General features: G+C 51.0%; 1 protein-coding gene across 6 annotated transcripts in view; it reads right to left on the reverse strand.

The window, feature by feature from the left end:
• The window catches only part of Sorcs2 (sortilin related VPS10 domain containing receptor 2), a 450,334-nt gene that overhangs the window by 133,979 nt on the left and 288,582 nt on the right, over window positions 1-27,773 (reverse strand). For all 6 annotated transcript variants that reach the window (XM_076938388.1, XM_076938387.1, XM_034508299.2 and 3 more), the window contains exon 3: window positions 3,386-3,485. In XM_076938388.1, coding sequence (XP_076794503.1) covers window positions 3,386-3,485 — 100 coding nt within the window. The remainder of the gene's footprint in view (window positions 1-3,385; window positions 3,486-27,773) is intronic.

Below are 27,773 nucleotides of genomic sequence, written 5' to 3' on the forward strand. Positions count from 1 at the left end.
TGTAGGCGAGACAAAAATCAAAGCGAGCTCATTCTGAAGATAGCTCACAAAGCTGTCTCCTAAGAAGTCACAAAGAGCCGATTGGATTGTAATTGTTACTAAATGGTCTCCTAACCGGATGCCCACTTTCCAGCAAAGCTATCCATTACCCAACAACAGGGAGCGGCTCACACAGGTGTCCTGCGGGAGAGGGCCGTACCATCCCATGTCACAGTCACCTGGGGGAAAGGGGCAGGTGTGACATTCGCCTTCACCTCTCTTTCTAATCCTCTCACATACATACTGCATGGGCTCCAGGTTCTCAGGCCCCATTGGACTTTTAAAGGTTCTAGAAGGGTACAGTTCTCCATGTGGCTTTCTAGACCCAGCAAAGGATGGGGTCACAGTAGGTCCTCAGCCTGTATCTGGCTTGGGAAAAGCCTTCTGTCCCAGTACCAGTTGTACAGTCAGATCTTTGCCTGGATCCATGAGTGGATACCTGGAGCCTGTCTGGGAGAAACATGAAGACCCAGCTGCCTCCTGCAAAGGACATAGATGGCTGAGGTAGATACAAAGCAAAGTTGGCATGGCTTCCCCAGGGAGTGTCCTGCCCATGGGGTTTCTGGGAGAAGGCCAGCAGAGGCCGGGATGACAGAACTAAGTGGGGCTTTGTGCAGTTTCCAGTTTACACTCCTTATTTACACATAGGAGAAACGAGGCCCAGAGTGGAAACAAGCTTTTCCCGATAGCACAAGCAGACAGCCAGCTGTCTGGGCCTGGAATATGGTAAAGATCTGCCATTTTCCTGCCTCTGGCAAATGTGGGTGAGCTGAGCAGGACTGGGCTGGATTTGCATGGACACAGGGAGCACAGGGAGCTGGAAGTATTCAAGCCTCCTCTCCCTAGCAGGGCTGAATTTGTCCCATTTTGAAACTGCAAATGCTTCACTGTCTCATCTCCTATCCCAGGGATCTGCAGGGGAAGCCAGTATCCTGAATGAGAACAAGTTTGCATCGAAGGTCCTTTCCAGAACTCTCTACTGAGCCCATATCCTGGGCTGCCACCAAGGCTCAGAGGGGTCAAAGCAGTAGTACCCCAGTCGCTTCTGCCATACACACCGTCACGACTGCAGCAGGAAGGACCCACAGCAGGCAGGGAGGCAAAGGGTCTGCCCTGCTCCTCCCATGCACTCAGGGTTTCTGGTAAGTAGAAGCCTCCTAGCTGCTCTGAGCATGGACAATGTTCTGCCTCCTTAGCTTAGACTGAGGAGAAGCTAGTTCCAGACGCAGGTCTCCTATGAGATGTGTGATGGGGGAACTCTCACTTTTCCCTTCAGTTTTCTGCCCTGGAAAACGGATGGCAATGCCTCATGCCTGGACAGTTGTAGGTGGAGCAAGGTTGCCTGTGTAAGGCATCAGGGAGGGGTCTAGGGAGAGGCAGGAACAGCTAAAGCCAAACCACCTTCCTCCTCCCTACCTGCCAAAGCCCCAAGGCCGGGTGCCTGTCCTCTGCAGAAGCCCTCCTGCCTCTCTTCCCATTCTGCCCAGGAGGAAGCTTTCACAGTAGCAGAAGTCAGGGAAAGGAGAATATAAAACCTGTTGACCTGCTTTTAGCAGTCAAGAGGGGATCCCATTGACAAGCCATGGAGGGGGCTGGAGTTAAGAACACTGGCTGCCCTTGCAGAAGACCTGAGTTCAGTTCTAAGCTCTCATGTGGTGGCTCCTAACCACCTGCAACTCCAGTTCCAAGGGATCTGACATCCTTTTCCGGCCTCAGTGGGCACCGGGTATACACATGGTACACATACATTCACACAGGCAAAAACTCGTACAGATAAAATAATAATAATAATAATAATAATAATAATAATAATAATAATAATAACAACAACAACAACCCTAAGAAAAGCAAGCAGCTGAGTTAGACTGCAGCTCAGCAAGTGCTCTGTAGATGCCTGTCCCCCCACCTGGCTGACCTGCAGTGGGACCTGCTCAGACCTTGGCTAGTACTACAGCTTCCAGAGTGCATGGTGCCCTCAGCAGGAATACCATCCAGTGTTCCCACACCCTCTGTGGGCTGTCTCAGGCTCTACCAGGGCTGCACCTCTGGGGTTGGCTCTTGGCAGAAATGTTGTTTCCTCTCCTTTGCCCATAACCAACCAAACAAAAGCAAAGGCACACCTACATGATTAACAGGTTACCTTCTAAACGACATTTCTTTAGGTTTTAGAACCTGAAATATCTGGTGACCTGCAGGCCGCAACAGGAGTAATGGCTTCCTTACTCCTTAATTCTATAATTCTGTGCATCTGCTAACACAAAGCACACAAGCATTATGCTTAACTTGCTGAAAACGAATGTTTGTGACTGGCCCCAGGGAGCCAGGGTTAATGACAAAGCCTGGTGTGTGTGTGTTGTGTGTTATGTGTGTATGTTGGGTGTGTGGTGTGTGTATGGTGTGACACTGTGTATGTGTTGTGTGTGTTAGGTGTGTGTGGTGTGGTTGTTGTGTATGTGTTGTGTGTGTGTTAGGTATGTATGATATGGGTGTATATGTATGTGTGTGTGTGTATGTGTGTATATGTAGGGACAACATGACAGGGATGCGATGGTGAAGGCATCACCCAGCATACATTCTTCATGCCCAGTGCACCATGCCTCTCCTCCCCTCCTTATAAAAGCTGGCTCACCTATGAGAATCCCCTAACATGGAAATCTGAGAGCATCCTGTCTCCTCAAGGCACGGTCTTCAATAAACTCCATTTCTGTGCCATCTCATCTGTGAGCACCGGCCTTCAAGCTGTGAGCAGCTGGGCCTGTGTCCTGTAACAAGCTGCTAGGATTTCTCTTTTGCCACTACCTAAGTACCTCTAGGGCCCAGGTGCTGGTCTTGTCAGGAGCACTGTGCAGGGCTCACTAAAGTCTCTGTAAGATGTGTGCTACATCCCATTTTCTTACTGGGAAACCAAGGCACAGAGAAGTAAAACAGGATTTGAATTCTGCTCTGTCTGAGTCCCGTCCTGTGACCTTGGGACTGCTTCTCTAGACTGAGTGCAACAAGCAGGTTATTCTCCTGACTTCATGCTGGGGTCTCCTGCCTTCAGGACTCTGAGCCGGATGGAACTGATTCAGCCACCAGCTTGTTGACTCTCCTCCCTGCCTGCCAGCTGGATGTTGCCTCGGGGACAGAAGATGGATATGCCCTAGATAAGCAAGCAGGGTCTCCTCCAAGGACTCAACTGATAGTTTCAAATATACTCATCAAAATTAACCAGAGCAACAAGAGCTGAGGGGCAATACCTTACACCAGACCACTATCCCAAAGCAGGGTCAGATCAGTGATACAGGTAGCCACGGTGAGCAAGATCCCAAGGGCTGGCCACCCTGGCCTGGCACATTATACATACCTTTCTTTTGTTAGCTGGGCAGATATAGAAGTTGTCGATGACAGTGGTGACACCAGGCTGGAGATTAAGCTTGGTGTAGGTTGTCCCAAAATCTGAGGACCTATGGGAACAGAGAGACAACTATCAGCACATGCCCTCTAGGGGTAGGCTTTGCAGCACTATGGTGTGCCAGTGCTGGTAGACAACTGGGTACAGTGCTGTCCTCTCCCTCCTTCCAGAGAGAGCATGTTCCTGACCCAAGTGCAGGTAGGAACCCAGGTTTCCTTGCGGACAGCAGGTTTGCTAAGGTTTACGGTCCAAGTTTGGAGGGAAGACTACAAGTCAGAACTGCTTGTTTGTTGTTTGTTTGTTGGAGACAGAGATTCTCTGTATAGCCTGGATGTCCTGGAACTCACTCTGTAGACCAGGCTGACCTTCACCTTTGAGATCAGCCTGCCTTTGCCTTACAAATGCTGGGATTAAAGGTGTATAGCACCAACCCATCTAAGAAGCCAGAGTTTATTGATCCTTCTATCTCTACAATGCTTCATAAACCCCTGAAGATCTATGCTGTTTTGTCCATCTCACAGATGAGCAGTGGGTATCTAGGAGATAGTGACCACTCAGCTGACAAGCAGCAGACTTAGGGTTCAAATGCTGCCCCATCTGATGTCAAGTCATAGAGGGTTCCGCATGGCCACTGACTGAGCTGAGGTGCCTCTTCTCTGTTCTGCTCATCCATTGCTTTCTCTGACTGTTCAGTTCCTCCAGGAGCATCCAGGCCCCAGCTGACCCCTACCTTGAGTACAAGACCAAGGGAAAACAGAGGAAAGCTTTGTGCCTGCTGAGACTCAGACCCCAGGATCCCTGCCACCAGGAGCTGATCCTGTGAGCTCACTAAGGTAGAACAGGCCAGTAACTCTACACGGCCTCCATTAGGTCCCTCCTGGCTTTTTCCTTCATTATTAAAGTGAGCAGACAGAAAGTACCAATAATAGCTCTCTGAGCTCTGAAGCCCTCAGGCCACCAAAACCAAGAAGGAGAAACACTCTAAGGTCTGTGCTATGATCCATTGGCACATCAAACCATGAAACTGCCTCTACGTTGATGTGTAAGTCACAATGGCTTCCCATGATGGCTCATTAAAACACATGGGAACTTGGGTTGGAGAGATGGGTCAGCAGTTAAGAGCACTTGCTGATCTTCCCGAGGACCCGAGTTTGGTTTCCAGCTCCCATATGTAACTCTAGCTCCAGGGGATCCAAAGCCTGTGTCCTCTTTGGGCATCTGTACTCACAGGCACATACCCATATGCAGATGCAGACCTACAACACAAGTAAAACACAATACAGATAGGGGCTGGAGAGACGGCTCAGTGGTTAAGAGCATTGGCTGCACTTCCAAAGGACCCAGGTTTAATTCCCAGCACTCACAAGGCCGTTCATAATTATCTGTAATTTCAGTTCCAGGGGTTCTGACATCCTCACACAGAAAGAGAACACCAATGTACTGCCTGCCACCCGTACTTGCTGTGTGGCCCTCAGCAGCATCTTCCCTTCTCTGGGCCTACAGAGAGGCTGGAGGAGGCCAAGGCTTCTTGCTCTGGGCCTGAAATGAGGCCATGACACCTTAGTGTAAACACTCCACCCCATAGGGTCTTCTGATCCCCTTTCTCAGTCTGTGCTCACTGTTCTACAGAGTTAGCTCCTCCCTGGATCTTGAGGTGAAACAGTTCCAGGAAGATGGCTGAATTTATTATCACTGGGCTTGGTGGCCACACCAAGGCCCTTTATAAACATCAGGGTCAAAAGGTCCCTCAGGCCAAGACAAGAGACAGCCCCCTCCCCATCCTTGGACTTTCAGGATTGCCCCCGCAGGGGTACATTCCCTGGGGACCATCTGGGGTCTGGCTAATTCAAGCATCCCTGGGAAGACTGGAGCAAGAGAACAAAGATGACACCATGATCTTGCTGTCTAATCAGGGCATATTTGCTTTCCAAACCGTAGAGAATTGATTTTCATTGGTAAGGGGGAAGTGAGAGGCCCCATTAGCAGAAATCGATCCACGCGCCCCAGAGCCCTGTAGAAACAATGGCTGTTTATAAGCTCAGTGCCCATAGCCTAATGCAGATGGATCTCTGGCTGCCCTTTCCTGATCCTGATCCCAAGACCTGATCCTGTTCCGCAGCCCCTCACAGCCTACCCCTTCCCTCCTCCCCCTCTCTGCCTCAGCCCCAGTTTATCTGCTCCAGCTTCTTCCCCATCCTCTTCACTACAGGAGCTGCCCATAGCTAAGAACTCAGCGGCACCCATGGGTGTGGGATAGCCACAGGGAGCAGCACCCAGGGAGTGTCCTTGTGGTCTAGGACACCTGTCAAGGGAGGGAGACAGGCAGCTGCTCAGGAAGGTAACAAAATGCTATCACACCAGAGGAGTAGCAGCAATGCGGGCACCAGGGGAGCCAGAGGTAGTGGGATCTCTGGGTCACAGACGTTCAGGGACAAAGAGATATGCACAGGGACCCAAAGCAAGAAGGGATAGACTTCTAGGGAAAGGTACCTGCCCATGGTTGACCAGTATCTTTAAAAACACATCAGCCAAGAACATTAGTGAAATTAGTGAACATTAATGAAATTCTCACAGATGTCATCAGGATAAGGGAAGGCCACACTGGAGGGGTCGCTCGAAGACAGAGGCCACTTCTAGAAAGGGCTTCAGCCCCAGGAGCTGAAGAGAATGGAAATAGATTCTCCAACAGCTCCACCAAAGTAACTAGCCCCCAAGATGCCACCTTTTTTCTGGGCTAGAACTTCAAGAACAGTAGAGGGCTCATTTTCAGTTCGTGAACAACATGCAGTTGCCACAGGACACAGATGGGGCGTTCCAAAGAGAGAGGAGGGGGAGCAAAGACGCAAAGTCAGAGACACATATACAGGGGAGAGAGATACTGACTGACAGACAGGCAGGCAGACAGGCAGACAGGCAGACAGGCAGACAGGCAGACAGGCAGACAGGCAGACAGGCAGACAGGCAGACAGGCAGACAGGCAGGCAGACAGACAGAAGACTATAGGGAAGAGACAGAAACAGACTGAGAAAGCGGAGACACTGAGACATAGACTGGGGAGGGACAGACAGACAGGGCAGAAACACAGAGAGACAGCCTGAGACACAGAGATAAAGAAGGGAGTAGGTAAGACAGAATAATAAAGAGGTGGTAGGGGGATAAGAGGGCAGCATTGCAGATGAAGGTCCACGGGACCCTGTGGGACATTAACAAGGATACCCACAGTGCCTAGCTGCCCCTCAGAACCCAGCTGCCTTGCACCTTACCTTACCAGTCTGACCTGCTGACTCTCCCAGTCACCACAATCCATCCAGTCCCTCCCTGCCCGCCCCCCCATGCCTTGAGGTGCTCCTGGGCAGGGGTAAAGACTTAGAGTGGGGGAGGGGCACAATGTGAGGGCCCTGAGGCTGATGTAACAAACTCTCACATCACAATGCTTAAAACCTGGTGAGCTCAGAAAGCTCAGAGACACCAGAAATGGGAATTCTAGGAACTAAAACATAGGTGTTGATCTCTTCTGGAAGCTGAAAAACAGCCTATGTCCTTGCTTGCTTCACCCTCCAGAACAGTGGTTCTCAGCCTGTGGGTCATGACTCCTCTGGGGGCTGAACGACCCTTTCACAGGGGTCACCTAAGACCACTGGAAAACACAGATGTTTACATTATGATTCATAACAGTGGTAAAATTTCAGGTATGAAATAGCAACAAAATACCTTTAGTGCTAGGTCACCACAACAAGGATGGCAGCATTAGGACAGTTGAGAACCACTGATCTACTAGGCTTGTGGCCTGCCTCTGGTTCTGAAGCCCATTCCCCAGGTTCTGTGTGTATCATGCCATTAACTGCTTCTGATCAAAATTCCTCCTCTCCTGGTCCCAGTGATTACCAGGGCTCAAAAGACAACCCCAAAGCATCACCTTCAGCAGTGCTCAATCCCACATACCAAGTCCCTTCCTCCGAGAGAGGAAGCACCTGTGCAGGTTCCAGGGTTAGGAGGTAACAGCACAAATGACAGCACTGCGCTGTCACAAAGTGGACACTTGTACCTGGTCTGCAGGACACATAGGCACATGATGGGTTCAGTACATGGCGGCTGATGGGCTGGAGTGCCAGGGGACAATCAGGTCTGGGCAAACAAGAGCGGCACAGGGGAGGGGTAGAGAGGGCTGGACCTGCTTTACAGTGCCACAGCCACGGCAGCTTGAGTCCACAGCACTTGGAATGTGTGGCCCATCTGGCCCAAAGCAGAAAAACTGTAAAACACTGATTTCAAAGGCTCGGGGCCCAGAAAGAATGTAAAATACCTCATTGTCAGTTTTATGTAGATTACATATTGACATACTAATATTCTGGATATACTGAGTTAATTAAAATCATTACTAAAATTAATTTCACCTGCTCCTAGTTTTAGTTAATAGACTTCATTTTATTGCAGTTTCCAGATAACTACAAAACGGTGAGGTAAGCTCGGAGTACCCACACTCCTGGCTATATACACAGCTTCTCTCTGCCACTACCCTCCCTCCCTCAAAGGATACATTTGTCCCAAGGATGAGTCAACAAACACCATCGTCACAAAGCCCATAGTTCTGATGAGGGCCCACTGACCCAAGAGACTTAATATGAGAGGCATCTGCCACTGTGGCATCAGGCAAAATGGAGTCCCCTCATTGCCCTAAACACCCTCAAGGCTCAGCCTGCTACCCACCAGACCTCCAGCTGTAGGCAGCACTGATCTTACCATTGTTCCTGGGGAGGAATCCCACCCTGGGTTTGGTGTCCACTGCTTTGAGCTGCCGGGGCTCTGGGCTGCCAACTAGAGAATCAAAATCACTCTCCTCTGAGACACTGAGGACTAGAGTCAGTAGCCTCTAAGGTCCCCATCATTGCAAAACCTGTGACCGATGTCCTTACCCTGCAGGTACCCTGCACCTTTCAGTAACTGTCATCTGGTCCTAGCCCTGGATCCCTAGCAAAGACATTGGTTGAATGGGTCCTCATAAAGAAGTTATGAGGGATCTGGGCCTGGCTGTGCCTTCCCAGTCAGTAGTTGTATGCATGCCCACCTACCTATCATCATCCCCATGGGCACCTGCTTCTCAAGCAAACAGATACCCAACAGTGGTGACAGGCATACAATGGAGATTTACTCCAAGGAGCTCAAGGGACCAATGAGAATGACTTGGGTGGGGTGTCTCAGAAGAAGACAAAACATGAGCACCTGTTCTTTGGAACACTCTGGTTCCTGCTAGGGACAGGTGGCTAGGACAGAGGTTGCCTGAGAGATGGTGGACCCTGCCCCTCTGCAGAGCAGGAGGCCTCATCCCAGAAAAAGCTGGTCTGGCCCTCACTCTGTGAGAGATTGTGATACTCAGGAACAGTGGAGTGGTCTGAGCCACGTGTCAGTCGGTCCACAGTGTCAGGAGGTGGAGAAGATGAGACTGGAAGTGTATAAGGATTGCCACATTTCCCCAACAAGGTAACACAGCAGCCTTACCTGGTGTCTTGCAGAGTCTGTGTAGCCCAGAAAGAGAGTGGCCTTGAACTCCTGATTCTAACTCTAACCCTGTATTTTCAAAGCTATACAAACTGCAGGAGTCAAGCAACCCAGGCCATTGCATCTCTGGGAAGTAGGGGAAAATGGGTAGGAAAAAGACTGAGGATGGACAGGGTGTGTGGGAGGATGAGTTAGGTTGTCCTTGATGCCTCAGAACCACCTCAGACTGGGGGCTTCAACATCAGTGATCAAACTTTCCCAGCCCCAGATCCAAGTCCAGGGCTCAGAGCCTCCAGGAAGAAATGCCCTGCTCCACCCCCAGTGTCTGGTGGCTCCAGGTCTCCTTGGCTTGTGGCTGTATCACTCTAGTACCTACCTTGGTCTTCACAGGAGATTTGGACCCTAAGTCCAGAGCTGCATAAAGACCCCATGGTGGTAAGGCTATATTGTGGGGTTTGGAATGTGTCTGTTCAACTCACACAGGCAGCTGTAGTTACCAAGCATGCCTGTTAACCCAGGTGATTCCCAATTAGATGCTCATGGTACCTGACTCTTGTCTACACCCACTTTTCGTTGATGATTCAGGAACAGGCAATAGCTAGCAATGAAATACCCAGCAGGCCTGTGGTTTTACCCACCCCCAAGCAGCTCTTCATGCTGGAGGAAAATGCACAAAGCACAGAAAAGCCCAGGACCCAAGGAACAGGGAGCCCCTTGCTGGGACCACTGAAGGGCCCAGGGATGCAGTCATGGGGTAATGTTGGCTCTAAGAGGACAACAGCTGAGGAACACTTGGAGACAGTGCAGGGCCCAAGTGACTGGAGCTCCTCCAACCCTTTCCCCATGCTGGCTCAGGTGTGCTGGAAGCAGCCAGGGGTCAGTGGTGATAGAGAATGTTTCAGCTGCCATCCCAGCAGGGACACAGTGCAAAGGCCTTAGCAGGAGTAGCACTGGACTCAGCTCTGCCCCAGGCCAGGGTGAGCTGGACAGATGCAGGGGGAGGGGGGAGGAGGGTTGAGGGGAGGCATGCCACAGTCTGTCCATTTGGAGCTCACCTTATCTATTTGCTGGAACAGTCTCTTAGGGGACCCTGAATGCAGGCAAGGAAATGGAGTGGCATTTACCGCCTCAGATAAGCCTGGGAATTAGCAGACAGCCTGCCTCAGTGCCTGGCATGCAGTCTGGGCAGGTCAATGGTGGAACCCTGTAGCCAGCACTGGGCCGAAGACTATCTCCTTGCAAAAGGCTGCCAGATACAGTCACAACAAGCTAACCAAGATTGTCTAAAGGTCTACCAGTCAAGCACCCAGCTGACAACCAATGCTTGCTCTGGGTGCCAGACCTGAAAGCTGTGTGACCTTAGGCTAGCAGGTTTCCCTCTCTGGGCAAGCTTCCCATGCAAAACTGAGTTTGTGTCCATGCACCAGCCTTGACACTAAGGAAGGATGGGAAGGAGGGAACAGAGAGGGGACAGTAGCACTCAAGAGGCATCTCCCACCCCACAACAGAGCACACCCTTAGGTGACTTCCTTGCATTCGGGATCCAAACTGTCCAACTATTTTCCCTGCAGAGCTGGGTGAGATCATTCTAATTTTCACTCATTTAAATTAAAAAATTAAAAACCTAGAGTCTAAAACCGGGCTAGTAGACTCACGGAAGGCGAGCACAGTCAGAAAATTGCTATTTGCGAATCGACTGCTTAATTGCTGAGTGTTTGCACACATTCTCTTTTAAAAATGATTTCATTACGCCATTTTCATATTCTATAATTATTTCACTGGTGGGCCACATTCTCCCCCTCCGCCCACCATGAGGCCCTGCTTGCACACTCAGCTCCCATTGCTAACCTGGAAAGCATGCACAGGTATGAGAAGTGCACCAGGCAGGCATCCCCGGGCCCTCCCACTGGGGCCACCTGCAAGTCCTGTCCCAGGGCAGGGCCTGCGTTTGTGTGGGACATGGAGTTTATGTATGTGGAGAGAGTCTAGGACAGATGCCCACGTCCATCCTGAAAACAGAGGATGAGTGTAGAGGTGGCATCCAAAAGAAGCCAGTGCTGCCCAGGGCTACCTTGCTGACACTCAGAGGACTGCCCTCTGCCATGACACTGTCCCTGTGACCGTGTATACCTTATACCCCATGATAATCAAGAGTCTACATCTGACAGCCTTCAGGGCACCTCCAGTTGCCCCCTCTCCATTCTGGAGACAAGCACCAACAAGCACTTTGTTTATAGGGAAACTGAGGCCAAGTAGGGGAGGTATGGGGACCTACTACCAAGACTTGAACATGGCCTCTGAACAGAGGTGATGCATGTTGGAGACATGGAGAAGCCTGTTCTGAGATTTAGTCCTGCTCCAGATGATAGGAAGTGTGATGTGACAATAGGAACAGAGTCAGTCCTGACAGTCACACAGACCACAGGCTGCATGAGGCCTGTAGGTTCTATAAGACCTACAAGAGGGAATTTTGATTCCCATTACCCTGACTTCTTAACCATCCCTCCCAGGATCAGTTATGGACAGAGAATCCCACTCTAGGGTACTTACTAAGGGCAATGGTGTCATTCAGGAAAATTCTGGAATGTGGTTAGAGAGTCTGAGTGTAAAATAAGGAAAAGAGTGTTGGCTAGTGAGGTGAGCTGCATGAAGGGGTACAGGAAGAATGGGCCAGGCAGGTCATCAAACAGATCTTTTTCTGCTCATGACGAACTATGCTCCCACAAACCCAACCCTAAGTAAAAAAATTCACACAGATTCCAGCTTGTCAAACATCCCAGAATATGCAAGCAGAGGCCAGGTTACTTCAGATGTGCACAGCGGACTCCTGTTAACGTTCAATGGCAAAATCATCTACATAGCCTATGCTGTGAGGAAGCGTTGACTGTTTTATATAACGCGTTGAGAACGTAGATTCAGAACATCCAGCCCTGCGGCCTGTGTGTTTCCCCTCTCTGCTGCCCAGTGTTGTCAGAAAGGCTCTACATATGGCCAGCCTGGAAAAGATCAAAGCTTGCAATGTGGTTTCTACGGAGTGCCTCTGGCTTTTGCAACATCATGAAATAAAAACAAAACCAAGCCAAAGTAACACCACCAACACAAAAAGTCCATCAGGCTCTCCTGATGTGAAGGACATCTGTATTCTGAGAAACAGAACAGAGCCTCCCTACCCCACACGCCCCTGCCGTGCTGGCCCTGTGCAACAGACTGAAGGTAACCTCAGAGGCACCCAACAGAGCTGGAACATGGTTGTGGCTGCCTGTGAGCAGATGAGGAAGCTGAGGCACGGGGAGCCTGATGGCCCAAAGCAGAGCAACCTCAGGAGCCAGGTACCAGCTTTGGGTTTGTCCTATCAACTTGGGACTGAGACATGGCATGACCCCCCAGGCCCCCAGAGTCTTCCTGTTGCCATCTCTCTCCCCAGCCATGTCTGCAGACCCATCCTAGTAGCTGCTAATGTACCAGCAACTGATCAGTGGACACTTTGACATGGGAGCAACATGTCATCGCCTAGGAGAGTTACTGTGGGTTCAGGGATCTTTCTTACCCAGCACTGACCCTCAGGCAGCTCAGCCATGGGCTGAAGAGAGGAAGTAGGAGACGCTGGAGGCTTCAGGTTTCTTAGGCCTGAACACTGGAAGCACAGATTCCATCTTGTTGGGCTGATGCTCTGACCAGACTACATCTGCAATGGCCCTGAGTGTTGAATACTGTGAGATTTGCTGGCAGACAGTTCTGGAATGAAGTGGGCTGTGCTGACCACCCCCACACATTCCTCTAAACCCTTGCCTGCCGTCCAACTAGCACCCAGAGATGGAAATGTGGTTGTGAACTTGGCCCAGATAATCTGGTTTTTGGCCTTGGTACCTCCTTTACTCTGAGAATTCAATCTTGCAAAAAACCCTTCCACAGACTTCCTGAGCATATCCCATGCTGAGGCCTTGTGCTGGAGTCATGGGCAAAGAGGTATTCACTGCCCATGGGAAGTGCCCTCATGTTGTGGGAAGATCTCAGTGCCTACTACTACTGCCCAGGCCCCTCCTCTTCCAAGCAGCCCCCAGCCCTCCTCACAGATAGCACTGAAAGAGTTAAATTTGGCCAGGCAGGAGCCTCAAGGTCCCTCTGTACAGTGAAGTTAACTGCTATTCTGCCAGACATGTTCCTACCTACAGGGCCACACATGTACAAGAGGGTACCAGAGAACGGATCGTCAGGATTCCAGTGAGGTGTAGGGGCCACCTGAAGCCTAGGGAAAATGTAGGAGTCTCTCAATATCCCTGAGGAAGGAAGTAAAGGCTTACCAGAACCTGGAGGAAGTGTGGGTATTTCCTAGGGCCCAAGGATGGTATTACCTGAGTATATAGTAAATCCTCAGGTCTATAGGGGACCTGGGACTTGGGGACCTGGCAGAAGAGTTACAAGAGCTGAAAGAAAGGGGATTGGTCAGGAATATGGGTGGACATTTCTCACAGGTTCCAATGAGGATGATCCCGGAGACGTATGAGGCAGGCTAGCTGCTCCAGGAAAGCAGCAAGGAAGGGACAAGAGCAGAAGTGTAGGCAGCAAACAATCCACTGAGGTAGGATGCACCAAAGACAGCTGCACACACACTTGAGAACACAGTAGGCAGAGCTTCAAAGGCAACCAACACACTGAGATCTTTCAGATAATGGTCCCCTCCCCAGCCCCTCTGTGACTAAAGACTGGCAGGCTTCACTTCCCAAGCAGATCAGGAGGCAAATGGGAGGTGGCAACACTTGCTTAGTCACCAAGGATGGAGTTAGACTGTGAGGAGAAAGGACCTGAGCCCCCCCCCCCCCGTGATGTCCCACAGGCTTTACATCACATGGGTGGGATTTCTACAAAGGCTCTGCCCCACCTGGCAGTCTTCAGAACTTTCTTGTCAGCCTCCAGGCTAAATGAGGCCCCTGTCCCCTCCTCACCCCCCTGCCTCCCTTCCTGCTACAGACATTGCTGCTGCTACTCATTGGGCACATGACTGTCATCCCACAGTGGTGGTACCACTTTCACAGCTGGGCATGCCTCCAGGAACCCAGGCTGTGACCATGCCACCTTCCAGCCCACAGGAAGGGGCAAAGCCCCTAATGCCAACGTCATTAACTGTCGTAGATTCTCAAAGAGGGGCTGTCAGCGACCCTAGTGATGACGTTGGTAGCCTTTTTGGCCAGGTAGGATGGTCTCCACTGATCCTGACCTGCTACGATGGGAAATGTAGAATACTTTGCTGGGCAGGGCCACACCAGTACCTCCTAGGGAGGGCCAAGCTTGTCATTGCCTGACAGAGGACAGCAAACATGTTCTTTCTGAAGAGCACCACACCATGAAAGAAGCAAGCAAGCATAGGCCTAGGCCCAGAACTTCATCCCTACCTCACATGGCCCCCAGAGGAGACAGTGCCGGGGCTCCACACCTCCTGGGAAGAGAAAACAGTGAGGAGCACCCACAGGGAGTTGGAACACTGAGGGAAGACTGTGGCTCTGAGTACAAGTTTTCCCTTCAAGGTCCAGCTGTGGAAGAACAGATGAGCGTGGCCTTGTTCACTTGAGGGGACACTCATTTTCCTGCAGAGCGCTGTCTGCAAACATTCCTGGATTCCCGAGAGGCCCACGGCCTGTCAGCACCCACAGCCTGAAAAGAGCAGCTCACTTCCCGGAGGAAAGCAAGCACCCCAGAGCTGTGTCTCACTCCCACAGAGGCCACAGTGACCCTGGGCAGCTCACTCAGCTTGCTCATCCTCAGGGGTCTCTGCTCTGGAATGAGGGGAACCACACTTCCCCCAGAGTCACCAAGAAAACCAAGTGAGGTGAGCCTCCCATCAGTGACTGCCCAGGGTGCACCCCTCCCCTCTGTGGAGGATTGTCTCTACTGTTAGCTGACATAGAAGGGTTCAGCCCACTGTGGGTGGTACCATTCCCTGCATAGATAGATGGTCCTGGGCTATGTAGAAAGCTAACCAAGCATGAATCTATGGGCAAACCAGAAGGCAAGTTGAATAAGCAGCATTCCTCCATGGCTCCTGCTTCAAGTTCCTGTCCTGACTTCAACCTGTTAGAAATTAGATTGCAACCTGTACACTGAAATAACCCCCTTTCTCCCGTAAGTTGCTTTGGTCATGGTGTTTATCATGGCGACAGAATGAAACTGGCATGCTCTTCCCAGGGAGGTAACATAGAACAGAGTCTGGAATACATGGAGGGTTAGTGGGTCCCTGTAGGTATCCAGGCAGAAGGCCAGCACCTATAAAGACCCTGAGGTGGGACTGTACTCCCCAGTTGCCTCTCCTGGGTATGCTACTGATGGTACAGGGCACACATGCCTGGTGGCATCAACCTCTGGGATCTGGGCATCTAGACTAGGCACAGTCCATGTTTTAACTGCAACTGGTCTGCTAGGAATAGAAGGTCACATGTCCTCCTAGAAGAGTCAGCCAGGATGACACTATGCAGCAGGGCTGTGGGCAGCTAGGCAAGGTAGGGTAGGTGTCCTGAGGCCAACAGCAGGGCTGTCCTCAGGCAGGGCACTGAACACACAACAGAGGGAACTTTGCCTGTCTCCTTGATCCCAAGGGAAAAGGCTGAGCTGCAGATTCTGTAAGAACAACCAAGCCACTGTGGAAACCCACTTCCCAGGCTAGCAGCAGACTGTCTTCCAACATGGAACCCATGATAACTTAGAAAATAAACAGCCTTCAGAGATCAGAGGCGGCACAGTTACAGTTCATTACGATAAATTCACCATCAAGGGTGGATGGAGATAAGCAGGATTATGTCGGTCATGGCAATTAAAATTTTAAAAAGGAGCTTTTTGAGAGAGATGTAATTCCGTGGTCCCTGAAGCCACGGTGATGCTGCCTGCCAGGGCTTGTGGCTTGGAAGGGCAGCATTGCGGTCAGGGGCTGCATTCATTCCTCATGAAGGCTGCTCCGAGCGCTCTCCTGCCAGGGCCTGCTTGAGAACAGAGCCAAAGTGTGCTCCACTGTAATCCTGGGATACCCATAGTGGGAGGCTCTGTTGTCCCAGCCTTCATCCTGGAGCCATGTGGACCACTCCCTTTCTCATCACCACCCTGGTCTACTCACTGTCACTTTGAGGGCCTCATGCTTTCCCAGATGGAAATGGCATTAGTGTCCACGTCTCCTAGGGCTGCGACCAAGAATGAACTTGAAGGCTGGGGTATGGCTCAATAGAAAGTGCTGCTCTCCCATCTGCCCGGAGCACAACAACAGCAACAAAAGAATAAACCCAGAAGTGATCTATGAACAGCACACTGACCCCGACTGCCCAGACACTCTACCCTGCCCCTTTCTCTCATCCCACCCACCACCTGAGCCCCAAACACAGCCTACAGGCCATCTCCTCACTTCTGATGGTCCTGTCTAGAAAATCCCACCATCCTAGCCACTTCCCAGCACCTCATGATCACAGCTCCATCGCCTCCCTTCCTGGGCCCATGTGATCTTAGGACAGCGCTGCTGAGAGACAGCATGGCTTGGGACGGGCCAGGAACTCGATTTGTGTCTGCTGAGGGTAGAAGATTCCCCTATCCCACCCCCAGCCACACCACCTCCTGCAAGTGCACAGCCCCAGCCAGGTTCAGACCAAATGCCATGCTCGTTGCACAGCCCACACCCACCAGGGAGACCAGGGTGACTGCTTCTGCCATGTAATTACAGTGGGAATTAGGAAATCACCAACCCTGCTGTCAGGTGCATAATTAATTTGGGAAATTTAATTGTGCCTTAGTGGGGGAGGATTCCCCCAGTGGAGACAGACTTAGAAAGAGGAACAGAGATGGTAAAACACCTACACCCGTCTTCAGTCTGGAGATGCATGGAGGCCGAGCACCCGGTGCTAGACGGCAGATCTCCACCTTATCCATGGGGAAACTGATGTGCATGGACATCTGCTGCTCTGCTCATGGCCCAGAAGCGAAATGGCCCCAGGCAGGACACAGTAGCATGATTTTCATCCTGGCTGCCAGCAACAGCCTGCTGCTGCCATTCTGACACGGGTCACTGCAGCTCAGAAGTGTCCCACTTCCAGGTGTTTCATTCTGCTAAGGCTGATGCCCAGGTCAAATCTGGAGATGCCTGTTGGCCCCCGAGGAAGCCTTGCTGCACATAAGAGACACTAGGGTCTCCTCACATTCCTAAGGGTACCTCCTTTCTCTCTGCCTTGAGGAGCCAGGATCACCTTGTTAGAGACAGGCCCTGAGCCCAGTGTCCCAGAGGGCTCTTCCAGGTCTCTCCTGTCCACTCCTCCCCATCTTCTGTGACATCTTTCCCCAACACTATCCATCTAAAGTTTAAGCCTCAAAATATCTTGCGTGTGTCAGCAGGTAGGGGAGAGGACAGTGAATTTGCCAGAGGAACAGTAGGTGTAGACAGGACTCAAAGCTGCTGGGGCCATTCAGAAGAGGTGCAGAACACACCCCAGGGTCAAGCATGCCTGGGCTTCCTCCATCAGTCCCTACCGTCTCCAGGCTTGAGGTAGCTTGACTGAGGATGGCCTCCATAGACCTTGGCCTCCATAGACTTGAATATCCGAATGTTTTGGGGGAAGGATTAGGCCTTGTAAGAGGAGGTGAGTCACTCAGGGAGGTCCTTAGTTTTCAAAAGCCCTTGGCATTCCATTCCCAGAGTCTTCTCTCTTCTCTCTCCTCTCTCCTCTCTTCTCTCTCTCCCTCTCCCTTTCTGCCCACTTCTCCCTCTTCCCCCACCTCTCTTTCTCTTCCTGGAGCTTATGGATCAGGATGTAAAGTCTGAGCTACTGCCCCAGGGCCATGCCTGCCTCCCTGTTGCCATCTCCGCACCGTGATGATCATGAACGCTAAACCTCTGGAATTAGATGGCATATGCCCACCCTGCTTTGTCACCTCTTCCAGCCTCTGCACACCCTCCTGAGTCCCTTATCCTGGCCTCAGCTTGGCTCCTTGTCTCAGCTTCAGGACCCTCTGGAAGAGCCAGTCACAGAAAGTCACCTAAGCCTAACCACACAAGGTCTCTTGCTGGGTCCTGTGAGCATGTGTTCATCTAGGGCACCGCACTATACTGTAAGGATACACTGCCTGAGGATACCATCCCTAGCTCCTGGCAGACCCCACACCAGTAGGTGCCCTGCAGGGTGTATACTGCTGTGTTTCTGGCTCTACACTCATGTGACCCAGAGGCTCAGTAGCTCAGAGTGAGTGGGCAGGCAGTTCATGCAGGTGGCCCGGGCACCAGTGAACAGTGACGTGGTATGTTTTGTGCACAACTTGGAGTTGGGAAGCCTGGCAATACTATACATTGGTCTCCAGTCTTGTGACAGACTATGGCTACTTCCCAAAAGTCCCTGGGTATAAGAAAGCAGGTTGGGCGAGCCATGGTGAGCAAGCCAGTAAGCAACACTCCGCCATGGCTTGTACTTCAGTTCCTGCCTCCAGGTTCCTGCCTGAATTCCCACAGACTTCCCTTCATGATGGGCTACAAGTGTCAGCCAAAACAAAGCCTTTCCTTCCCAGGTTGCTCTTGGTCATGGTGTTTATCCCAACAATACAGAAGCAGGCAAATCCACTCAGTTTCTTCTGCTGCCGTGTTGTAGTTATTAGAACCCGTATTCCCCTGCTTCCCTATTCCATGCCAGGGAATTGTATGGATTCTAAACTGCAGGGGGAACACTGGCTCTGTACACAAAGCCTTTGGTGATCCTTTGCGAAGCCGCTCTTAGCCCACTGATGGAGCTGAACCATCCTCAGAGACACGTGCCATCACAGTCTGCAGGTCCTTCATCCTGTCATGTCTCCTGCTCCCTGCTCCACGGGGAAAGCTCATGGGATCCAGCATGGACCCTCCCTACTCAGCCCAGCTGCTTTCCGGAGCTGTGCCCTTTTCAGGTCCGGCCCATGAATAATGAATCTGTTATAAATTTAGCAAGTGTCCTTTCTCCCTGGGACTCGGCCTTTCTCTTTATTTTTATCATGCTGGGTTTGTACGAAAATGAGCCCCTGGAAACACATATTTCCCTCTCTGATGTCCTGACAACCAAAATTAAGTTGCTAATTTTCTAGCTTCCGTGCAGAAAGCCACTGGCCGGGTGCCCTGAGCCAGGGACAGGGATCCAGTGGGAGATTCTGGCAACTTCCCGGAGAGCTCTATTTCTGGAGCTGTGGGTAGTGTGGAAAGAAGGGTTTGGCCTTGGCATGAACTCCACAGCAGCCCTTGCCTCCCTACAGCTGGATGCACGAGCACCATGTGAGGTTTAAAGGGCCTCACCCTCCAGGTGAATAGTGAAGGACATGCCAACCCCAGGCAGAAGCCCGTGACATACATTAGGTGGTCCATCAGGAACTCACTTCCTCAGCTTGCAGGGAGAACTGGGTGCAGGGTTTCTGGGAGGGCAGGTGGGATAAGGGTGCACAGACAGGCAGCCACATTGGTCCCATGTGGCACGGCTTCAAGATCCTCTTTCCTCCTTCTTAGGATTCAGTTCATGCTCTACCAAAAAAAAAAACCCCACTGAAAGCAAGATATGCATGCTCTCAGGACAGCTCCACATTCTCACCCCACCCCTTTGTAAGACCTCAGCGTTGATCATTTGCCTGGGATTTCTGGGGACTCTCTGACTCTGGTTGCTCCGCTATGGTCAGCCTCACCTCTCCCTCACCTATGGGTCTTACTCTGGTACTACCTTCTGCACTGATACCCACATGCTGGCTCTGCCAGGGCCATTAGGGTGCTGCCTGGTTTTCTGGGTAACCTCAGTAAAGCACTGGTTATCTCAGGCATGGACCAGTACACACCAGCTGCTGTGTCCCATGCCCTGGCACTTACTTTGGGACTGAATTGTGGTGTGTGATGGCTTAGGAGCCCAAGATCATCTTAACGACTACCATGGCCATCTTGAGCCAGCAGCCTTGAGGCTACACCATACCATTGCAGGCCACTGAGTCAGACCTGAGTGTGAAACACAGTTCTGCCACTTGGCAGTTGTGAGACTCTTTCTGAGCTTGTGAGAGTGCTTTGGGGTGATGGAGGAGGGTGTGATACTTGAAGGCTTGGTATTCCCTGATTTTCAGTGAATGAATTTCCTTCTCTATGGGAAAATGGAGGCTTGCCTTACAGTCCCTGCTTTATAAACCCAGGTTCTAAGGGGACCAGATCTTTGCCTATACTGCTGGCCTGGCAAGTATAGGGGGACTCGAAACCTTAGTTAGCTGGGTCAGAGATCACACTCTAATGACCAGGTGCGGGAGGGGGAGAAACAACAGAGTGGGTAGTGACAGTGTCCCTTGAGGGGCAGTGACAGTGTCCCTTGAGGGGCAGTGTTGGAGAACTCTGGAGGAAGTAATGGCAAGCCCTGGATGAGACCCATACTGCTGTACCTAACAGATCAGGAAGTGGGTCCAGGGAGGTCACTAGCCTTCCCATCCAACTCTGAGCAGAATATGACCACTGGGTTCACAGCCCCAAAGAAGTAAGAAAGCTTATGCAGGGCCACACAGCTATATGGAGGTGGGGTCCACTTGAGGCCAGCCTGCCTGAACCCAGACTCCCCACTTCCTCACCTAGATACCTGAGGGGGTTCTTTCGGAAAAAGGGTCAAGACAAAATCCATGATCCACTTCAAAAAAAGGTGATTGGGGGGGGGGGAGCGCCTGGGGAGTCCCAGCTAGAGAGCTGGCATGTGGGTGTATGCTGGCCTGAACTGTTGCAGATGTGAGAAGTCATGGGCATGCTTTGCCCCAAGGACACATGCAGGCTGAGGCAAGAGGCCAGAAGTGGTGACAACTGAAGCATAGCCATTTTGTTTCCATCAATTGAACCCTGTCTCTAGATATGTACAGGAGGCTCTTCCTCAGGGTGGTGGTAGTAGGAGACAGCCCCTGACCCAGCAATGGTGCACCCAGTTTCTCTTTTCTTTGGGCTGTATGACTGGCTGAATACTTTCTAAATCCCATGGAACTTGAGTTTCAGGACTCAGTGGGTCCCTTTTAGCAGCACACCATCAGAAATGGCATGTATACATGGCTTCTGGACCAGGCTCCTAGCTAGAATTCTCTACCTTTCCCCTCCTACCTGCCTGCTACAGGTGGCAGTGACCATGGAGGACTGTGCTTCAGATGAAAGGGGCATTGGTCCTTGAGTCCCAGTCTCCAGACAGGCTCCCAAGTGAGCTTCATTTAGACCATATAAGTCAAGAGGGAGCATTTGCAGCCTCTGAGCCAACGGAAACCTCAGCTTATTGGCCACAGCAGTCAGTATGCCTTCTCAAGGGGCAGAAGAGATGCTGAACAGGGCTCCCTTGGCTCAAGCACTCAGCACATAGCATCCGTTCTCTCCTGTACCGTCTCCTGTAAGTCTGGCTGTATGAAGAAAGCTTTTAAAACTCTCATATTAAATAAAACATCCAGGTACATTTTTGAGACTGGGTTCCTTTGGGTTGCTTGTCAGGCTGTGGCCTCCACAGCTGGGGAGGGACTTGATAATTAATTATTTACAGAGCCACTGCCATTATGAAAAACAATGCGGAGATTCCCCAAATCATTAAAAATAGAACCACCTGTGATCTACCAGCCATTGAGAAGGAGGCAAAAGGAGCTGAAAGCTGTGCGCTGAAGAGTCCTCCTCAGGGCTGCTCTGGTCACAGGTGACAGACATGGAAAGTGCCACACCAGGGATGAGTAGGTGAGGAAAGGGGAAGACACTTGTATAGGGGAGCACCACCCTGCCACAGAAAAGAAGGAAACCCCGTGCTTTACAACACTGTGGACACACCTTGCTGACTTCCCCTGAGGATGTAAGCCAAGCACTTTGGACCTTCCTTCACTGCTGTACAAGATCTTAACAGACAAGTCCAGAGAGACAGATATGGCATGGTCTCAGGGCTGAGTGGAGGTAGGAGGGGCTGAAGACAATCTATTCCTAGACCCTGGAAGCTGCAACTCAGGGCAAGCTGCTGGCTACCCTGTTGAAGAACTCAAGAGTCTGAGCCAGCCTTCCATTCCCCCTCAGAGGGGTCCATGCCTGCTGAAGGGAGATTCCTCTAGAAGCATATGGAGGTTCTGGACTGGCTAAGACAATGGGGAGAGTGAGATCTTGGTCCTTCCAAGGAATAGGAACCAAACTCCTGGCCCTCCATGCCCGTGTCTCAGCGTTCCCACCATGTGGGTGTGTCTATGTTCACAAGAAGGCAGAGATTGGATAGAAATGGCTAGAGCTGCACTCAGCCTGCCCTGCCCAACTCTGGCACCATGGCTTGCTGCCCCAGGAATCACACCCTTCAATCCTCCCACAGTAAGGGAGCCCACCAGGGAGGCTGAAGGGAAACAGAAGTTTACAGAAGCCCCTAGGAAGGGCATCATGGGAGCAGGAGAGGCAGCCAGCAAGGGATGAAGGACAGGCAGTCAGAGCAGAGGGACAGACAGCTGGGGTAGAAGGACAGCCAGCTTGGTCACCCACTCATCCATGGTGGGCACTTTCATAGGTTCCAGACAGCAGAGAGGTCACTGGACTGAGGAAGGAACCATGCTTATGAACAGGCAGGAATCAGAGGAAAGCTGGGTGCGGTGGTACCTACAGAGCACTCTCTGCCTGGTTATTCCTCATCCCTGCTAGTCCTCCCCACTTCCTCCTTTCAGAAAAGACTTATGTGAGATCTGATGCTGTCTTCTCCAGTGTTGTTTTGGGGATGCCAGGACCAATCACAGGGTGATGATGCCTTTCAAAGAGGAAATCCAAAGACGGAATATTCCTGAGGGGAGCTCCATGATCTCAGGGACCCTATCATCTCTGTCTTCCATGGAGAGGGCTGCCCACAAAGGGGCACCTTTAACTGCACCCATGGCCCAGCAGAGAGTCATATGCCAGAAGCCCCCCTCCACCACCGGCCCAAGCGAAATCACAGGGTCTGGTCTTCTTCTCTTTCTATTTTTCTGAGCAGTTATTTGATTAATGGCTGATTTCCTCAACTAGAAGGCCACGCTCTCGGGCATCCCTAGCTAGCATGGTGCCAGTCATGGAGTAATGCTAAATAAACGAAAGAAGGGGACGACAAATGGGTAGGGGGTGGGGTATATAGGTGGATGTTTAATGGATGGTGAGTTGGAATGATATATATGAAGATGGGAAGATGACGATGACAGTGGGTGAATGATGGATGAGTGGGTAAATGGATAGGTGATATGCATTGTTGAGTAATGCACAAGTGGGTAGATATACAGGTGGGTGGGTGGATGAGGGTATGCATGGGGGAGGTAAATAACTGATAGGTGGATAGATATGTAGGTATGTGGATCGAGAGATAGATGGATGGATGGATGGATGGATGATGAATGGATGGATGGGTGAGTTGATGGGCAAATGGGCGGGTAGGTATACAAATAGATATTGTGTGAATGGATAGGTAGATAGGTGGATGATTGAATAGGTTGATAAGTAAGTAGATGAATGATGGATAGGGGGTAGAGGAATGGGTGAGTGAGTGAATAGATAACTGGATAGATAGGTGGATGGATGGTTGGTTGGTGGATAGAATAGGATGGGTAGAAAAGGTGTAGAAGGGGTGTAGAAAAGTGTACCTGGATGAAGCCAGTGACCATTTACATGGCAAAATCAAGCAGACCTTCCATGTGGTGCAGACTTTTCATGTGGCATCAGTGGACTTACACGCATTGGCTCATTTACAGAGCAGCTTTATGAGAGGCAAGGATCAGCCCTCAGTGGGTGTCACACCTTTACTACCGGCACTCGGGAGGTAGAGGCAGGCAGATCTCTGAGTTCGAGGCCAGAGTTTGAGGCCAGCCTGGTCTATAGAGTGAGTCTCTAGCCAGGGATACACAGAGAAGCCATCCACATACCCACACACCCTCGAAAAACCAACCAACCAGACAGACAAACCAACAAAGAGGGAGGGATCAGCAGTGCAAGTGTCATCTAGAGAGCAGGGATCCTAGGAGGCCATTGGAATTAGCAGCTGTTTGTGGCACAGGGACACTGTGTCACTGCATGGCCAAATGACAGCTATGTGTCCTTGATTTACCCCTGCTGCTAACTATCCCCACCGCCCACACAGCCTCAGTCTCTGAAGTTGTAAATAAAGCATCCACTCCTATTCTGAGGAGTTACCAGCAGCTGTGGGGATGGGGGCAGGGGAGACAGTCAGGTATCCTAAAGCAGTCTGTGTTCCAGCAAAGCTAGTCCTGGGCCTGTAGGAGGTAGTGATCGTAGGGCATTGACTGTCCAGGTAGAACATCTACACGGCATGGAATGCAAGGCAGGCAAATGAGGGAAACTGCTTCTTCTTCCAGCCTGATTTCTCTAGGTCTGAGACTGAGGCTGATACACAAGATTCTACCCAGTGCCTTAAGGCTGGGTTTTGATTCTCTTTTGCCAGGTAGGGCCTGGCTGGCAGCCTGCTCAGTTGTGGTACTTCTGAAGTCTCACTGAACTTATGTGGTCTGGAAATGAATGATCCCTTAGTGACAGGACTGAAGGACCTGACTGAGATTAGCAAACTGACCCATAATTCTATCCTGGGGCCAAGACAGGCATCATTCATTGATTACTCCACTCATGGCTACTAAGACTATTTTAATGTTAACAGTTATATGACCATAGAGTCCAGATGGTAGAAGGTCCAAGTTTTCTTGACTACAAAAACCTATCAATCTCTCAAGGCTACACCACCTGAGGCAGAGACAAGAAAGAAAACCTGCAGCTCCCGATGAGCCAGCAGCACTGTCTGGTGTCCTGTTTCCTTTGTCCATGCATAGACTAGGGCAAGGCCTGATGTCTATAGAGGGAGGTTTTAATAGAATCACAGCAAAGGCAGCCTGGGAAATAACACCATTCACAGTGACCTCTAATTAAAACACAGAGCGCACACAGCCGGAGCCTCTCGCTTCCTAGCTGCTGGGGCTTAATTGAGAAAAGGAGATGCAGAGAAGTATACGACCTGGCAGCAGAGGCCTGGGGATAGGAGGGGGGACCACAGAGGGGCTCTGAGCTCCACAGAGCAAGGCTATTCCAGCACATTCTGTGGCTGGTAGAAGCTGCTCTGCAGGCCATAGCCCTTGTAGGGTGGTGATTCCCCAGAGAGAAGTCCATGGAAGCAAGTTGTATAGTTTGGTTTCCACCAAGAAGATAAATAAGAGAGAATCACCATGAAATCACCTTGGATTTTCCTATAGGCAGGCAACAGATGAGTACCTAGCATTATGTCAGAGGTGAGCCACCAGAAAAGGAAGCCTGCTCACCACCTCTAGATCATGCCTGCCAGTCCCTGGAGGACTCATGTGTGCCCTAGGCCCATCTAGGCTCTATTCTTTCCTGTGTGTGGTGCAGGCAGTCCCCTACCTCCCCCAAACCCTGTGCTGACCATGGATGGAATGAGAGGAATGTGTAAGAGAGGCAGAGGCTCACTCTGATCTTATTGGTGGGCTCCACAGTGAAAGTAGTGAACTTTGGGCCTCAGAAATGGGACATGCAGTAGATTCCTGTGCACACACAGAAGACATCTCAGGGCCACAAACCAAGAGAGGAGGGCAGTACACAGGCTTTAAGGCTCTGGAGTTGGTCCTCAAGGGAACAAGAGTCAGGGGTGCTCTAAGGCCAGGCCAGGGGAGAAGAGAGACTGCAGCATCAGCCCTCCCCCTTCTGGGGCTTAGGATGTATCAGATACTGATCCCCACTCCCAACGTATTCACATCCCAACTCACAACTTCAGCTCAGACTTGTGTTTCCCAGACTTGTAACTATGACAGCCACGTAAAAAGGCAACTCAAGGGAGGAAGGATTTACTTGACCTCACAGTCTCAGACGGTGAGGCAGACATGTTGGACCATGACAGAACAAAGATGCTCAGCTCATGGCAGTCAGGAAGCAGAGAAAAGGCAAGACAGAAAGAGGCCAGGTCAAGACATCCTTCCAACACTGTCCCCATTAGTGGTTATTAGACTCCTTCAGACTCCACTCCTAAGGACCCATTGAGCCATGAGCTGGTCAATAGATTGACCTACTGATAAAGATAGCACCCCCTAGATCCAATCAGTTCCCAACAGTGCCATCAGCTGGGAGCAGGCCTCCAGCACATGAGCATTTGAGGAGACACTTCATGTACAACTTATGTAGAAGAGCATCTTCAGATGTCATGAAGTCAAGAACTTCAAACATGAGGCCATCCTACTATCTGAGTGACTCTATAGCCAATGGCAGGTGTCCTTAAAACAGGCAGGAAAGAAGGAGCCACAAAAAGAACGTGGGAGACAGAGGAAAGGCAGGGAGGAAGGGACTGTATGCCAAAAGGTCCAGAGCCACCAAGCACCAGGGAGACAGAAACATCTTCCTTCACAACTATGAGAGCAGCCCAGCCTGACCCACCCTCATTTCCAACTGACTTTCTGTCTCTAAAAGAGAACTTGACTGTGACTTGACCCTCCCCACCCCCGGAGTTTGTGAACCTTTGTTCAGGTAACCACAAGCAGTGGCAAGTCCAGCTGCATGTTCAGCTAAGGGGTAAGGTCCTTGGCAAGCAGCCATCGGCTCTGCAAGGCAGCCCACATGCCTGAGTGAGCTCAAACAGTGGCCACTGGCTCCCCTCCTCCCCCTACTTCCCTTCTCAGAAGCAGTAATAAGACTAAGACACCCTGTAAAAGGGTGAGAAGAGTGGGAGTGTCAACACCCTCAAGAGTCAGTGAGGCTGGCTCTCCACCACACCACACACTCAACCATTCAACACATGTCCATGGGTGAGTAGGTGCTGCATTCTGTGGCCCTCAGCTATCTAAGGGCCTGCCTGATTTTGAGGTGAAGGACTCCCTACAACACAGCTGCCAGAAGATGAAGAACTGAACAAGACAGAGGGCTGGGACCAGAGTGTCATGATGATGGGTTGGTGATGCAAGTCATTTTTATAAGTCTTAGATAGAGATGAGGCAATTTATTGTTCACACATCAGGGAAAGGGAAACAACTCAAAAATGAACAAATCCAATAATCTAACCTTCTAGCTCTAAGTGATGCCACAGACCCCAGCGGAGACTCCCTCAGCATCTCTCCACTCGGCAGAGGAGAGATGGGGCACCAGCAGATGAAGTCTGAAAGCGCACAGCAAGCTGTCATGCTCATGCCCACTGATGGGGAAAGGGCAGTGGACGCTGACTCTGCAGCATTTGGTCCTCGGCAGCTATAGAGGCTAACTGGTCACAGACACAGTTAGACTTAGCCAGGCCAACCAGGGTGCCAGATACACAGTGGTCACCAGGTCAGAGCAATGTCAGAGACAGAAAACCCTGGTCCCCAGAAGGTTCTTGACTGCCAGTGTATGGTGTGGTGGTCCGTGTGCATTGAGATATTTGGAGGCCAGTGTCTGCTGACTTGCCTGGTGCCTGTATTTTTATGGCCCTTCCAAGGTTTATTTAACCTTGAATACTTTCTGGTCCCTGCTTCTATTTGATGAGGGCCACAAGCTCCTAGAACTTTGCAGGTTACACCTAGCTACTTGCTTCTGATTTCAGCTCATTCTGAAATCAAGATGTTGAAACTTCTTTCAGCTTTTTTCTTCTACCTCTTTTTCTCTTAATTTTGTGTTCTAGTGCTCATTACAGTACAGCCTTCCAGCTCAGAAGTCTCCCACCATTCCATAAAGATGATGTCAGGGCAGGCAAGATGGCTCAGTGGGTAAAGGTGTCTACTACCATACTGAAGACTTCAGTGTATTCCCTAGATCTCAAATGTTGGAAGTAGAGAATTGACTTCTACAGGTTGTCCACTGACCTCCACACCAGCACTGTGGCACACACACACACACACACACACACACACACACACGCACACGCACACGCACATG

The sequence above is a fragment of the Arvicanthis niloticus genome, chromosome 7 (genome assembly GCF_011762505.2).
Source record: "Arvicanthis niloticus isolate mArvNil1 chromosome 7, mArvNil1.pat.X, whole genome shotgun sequence".
NCBI lineage: Eukaryota > Metazoa > Chordata > Mammalia > Rodentia > Muridae > Arvicanthis > Arvicanthis niloticus.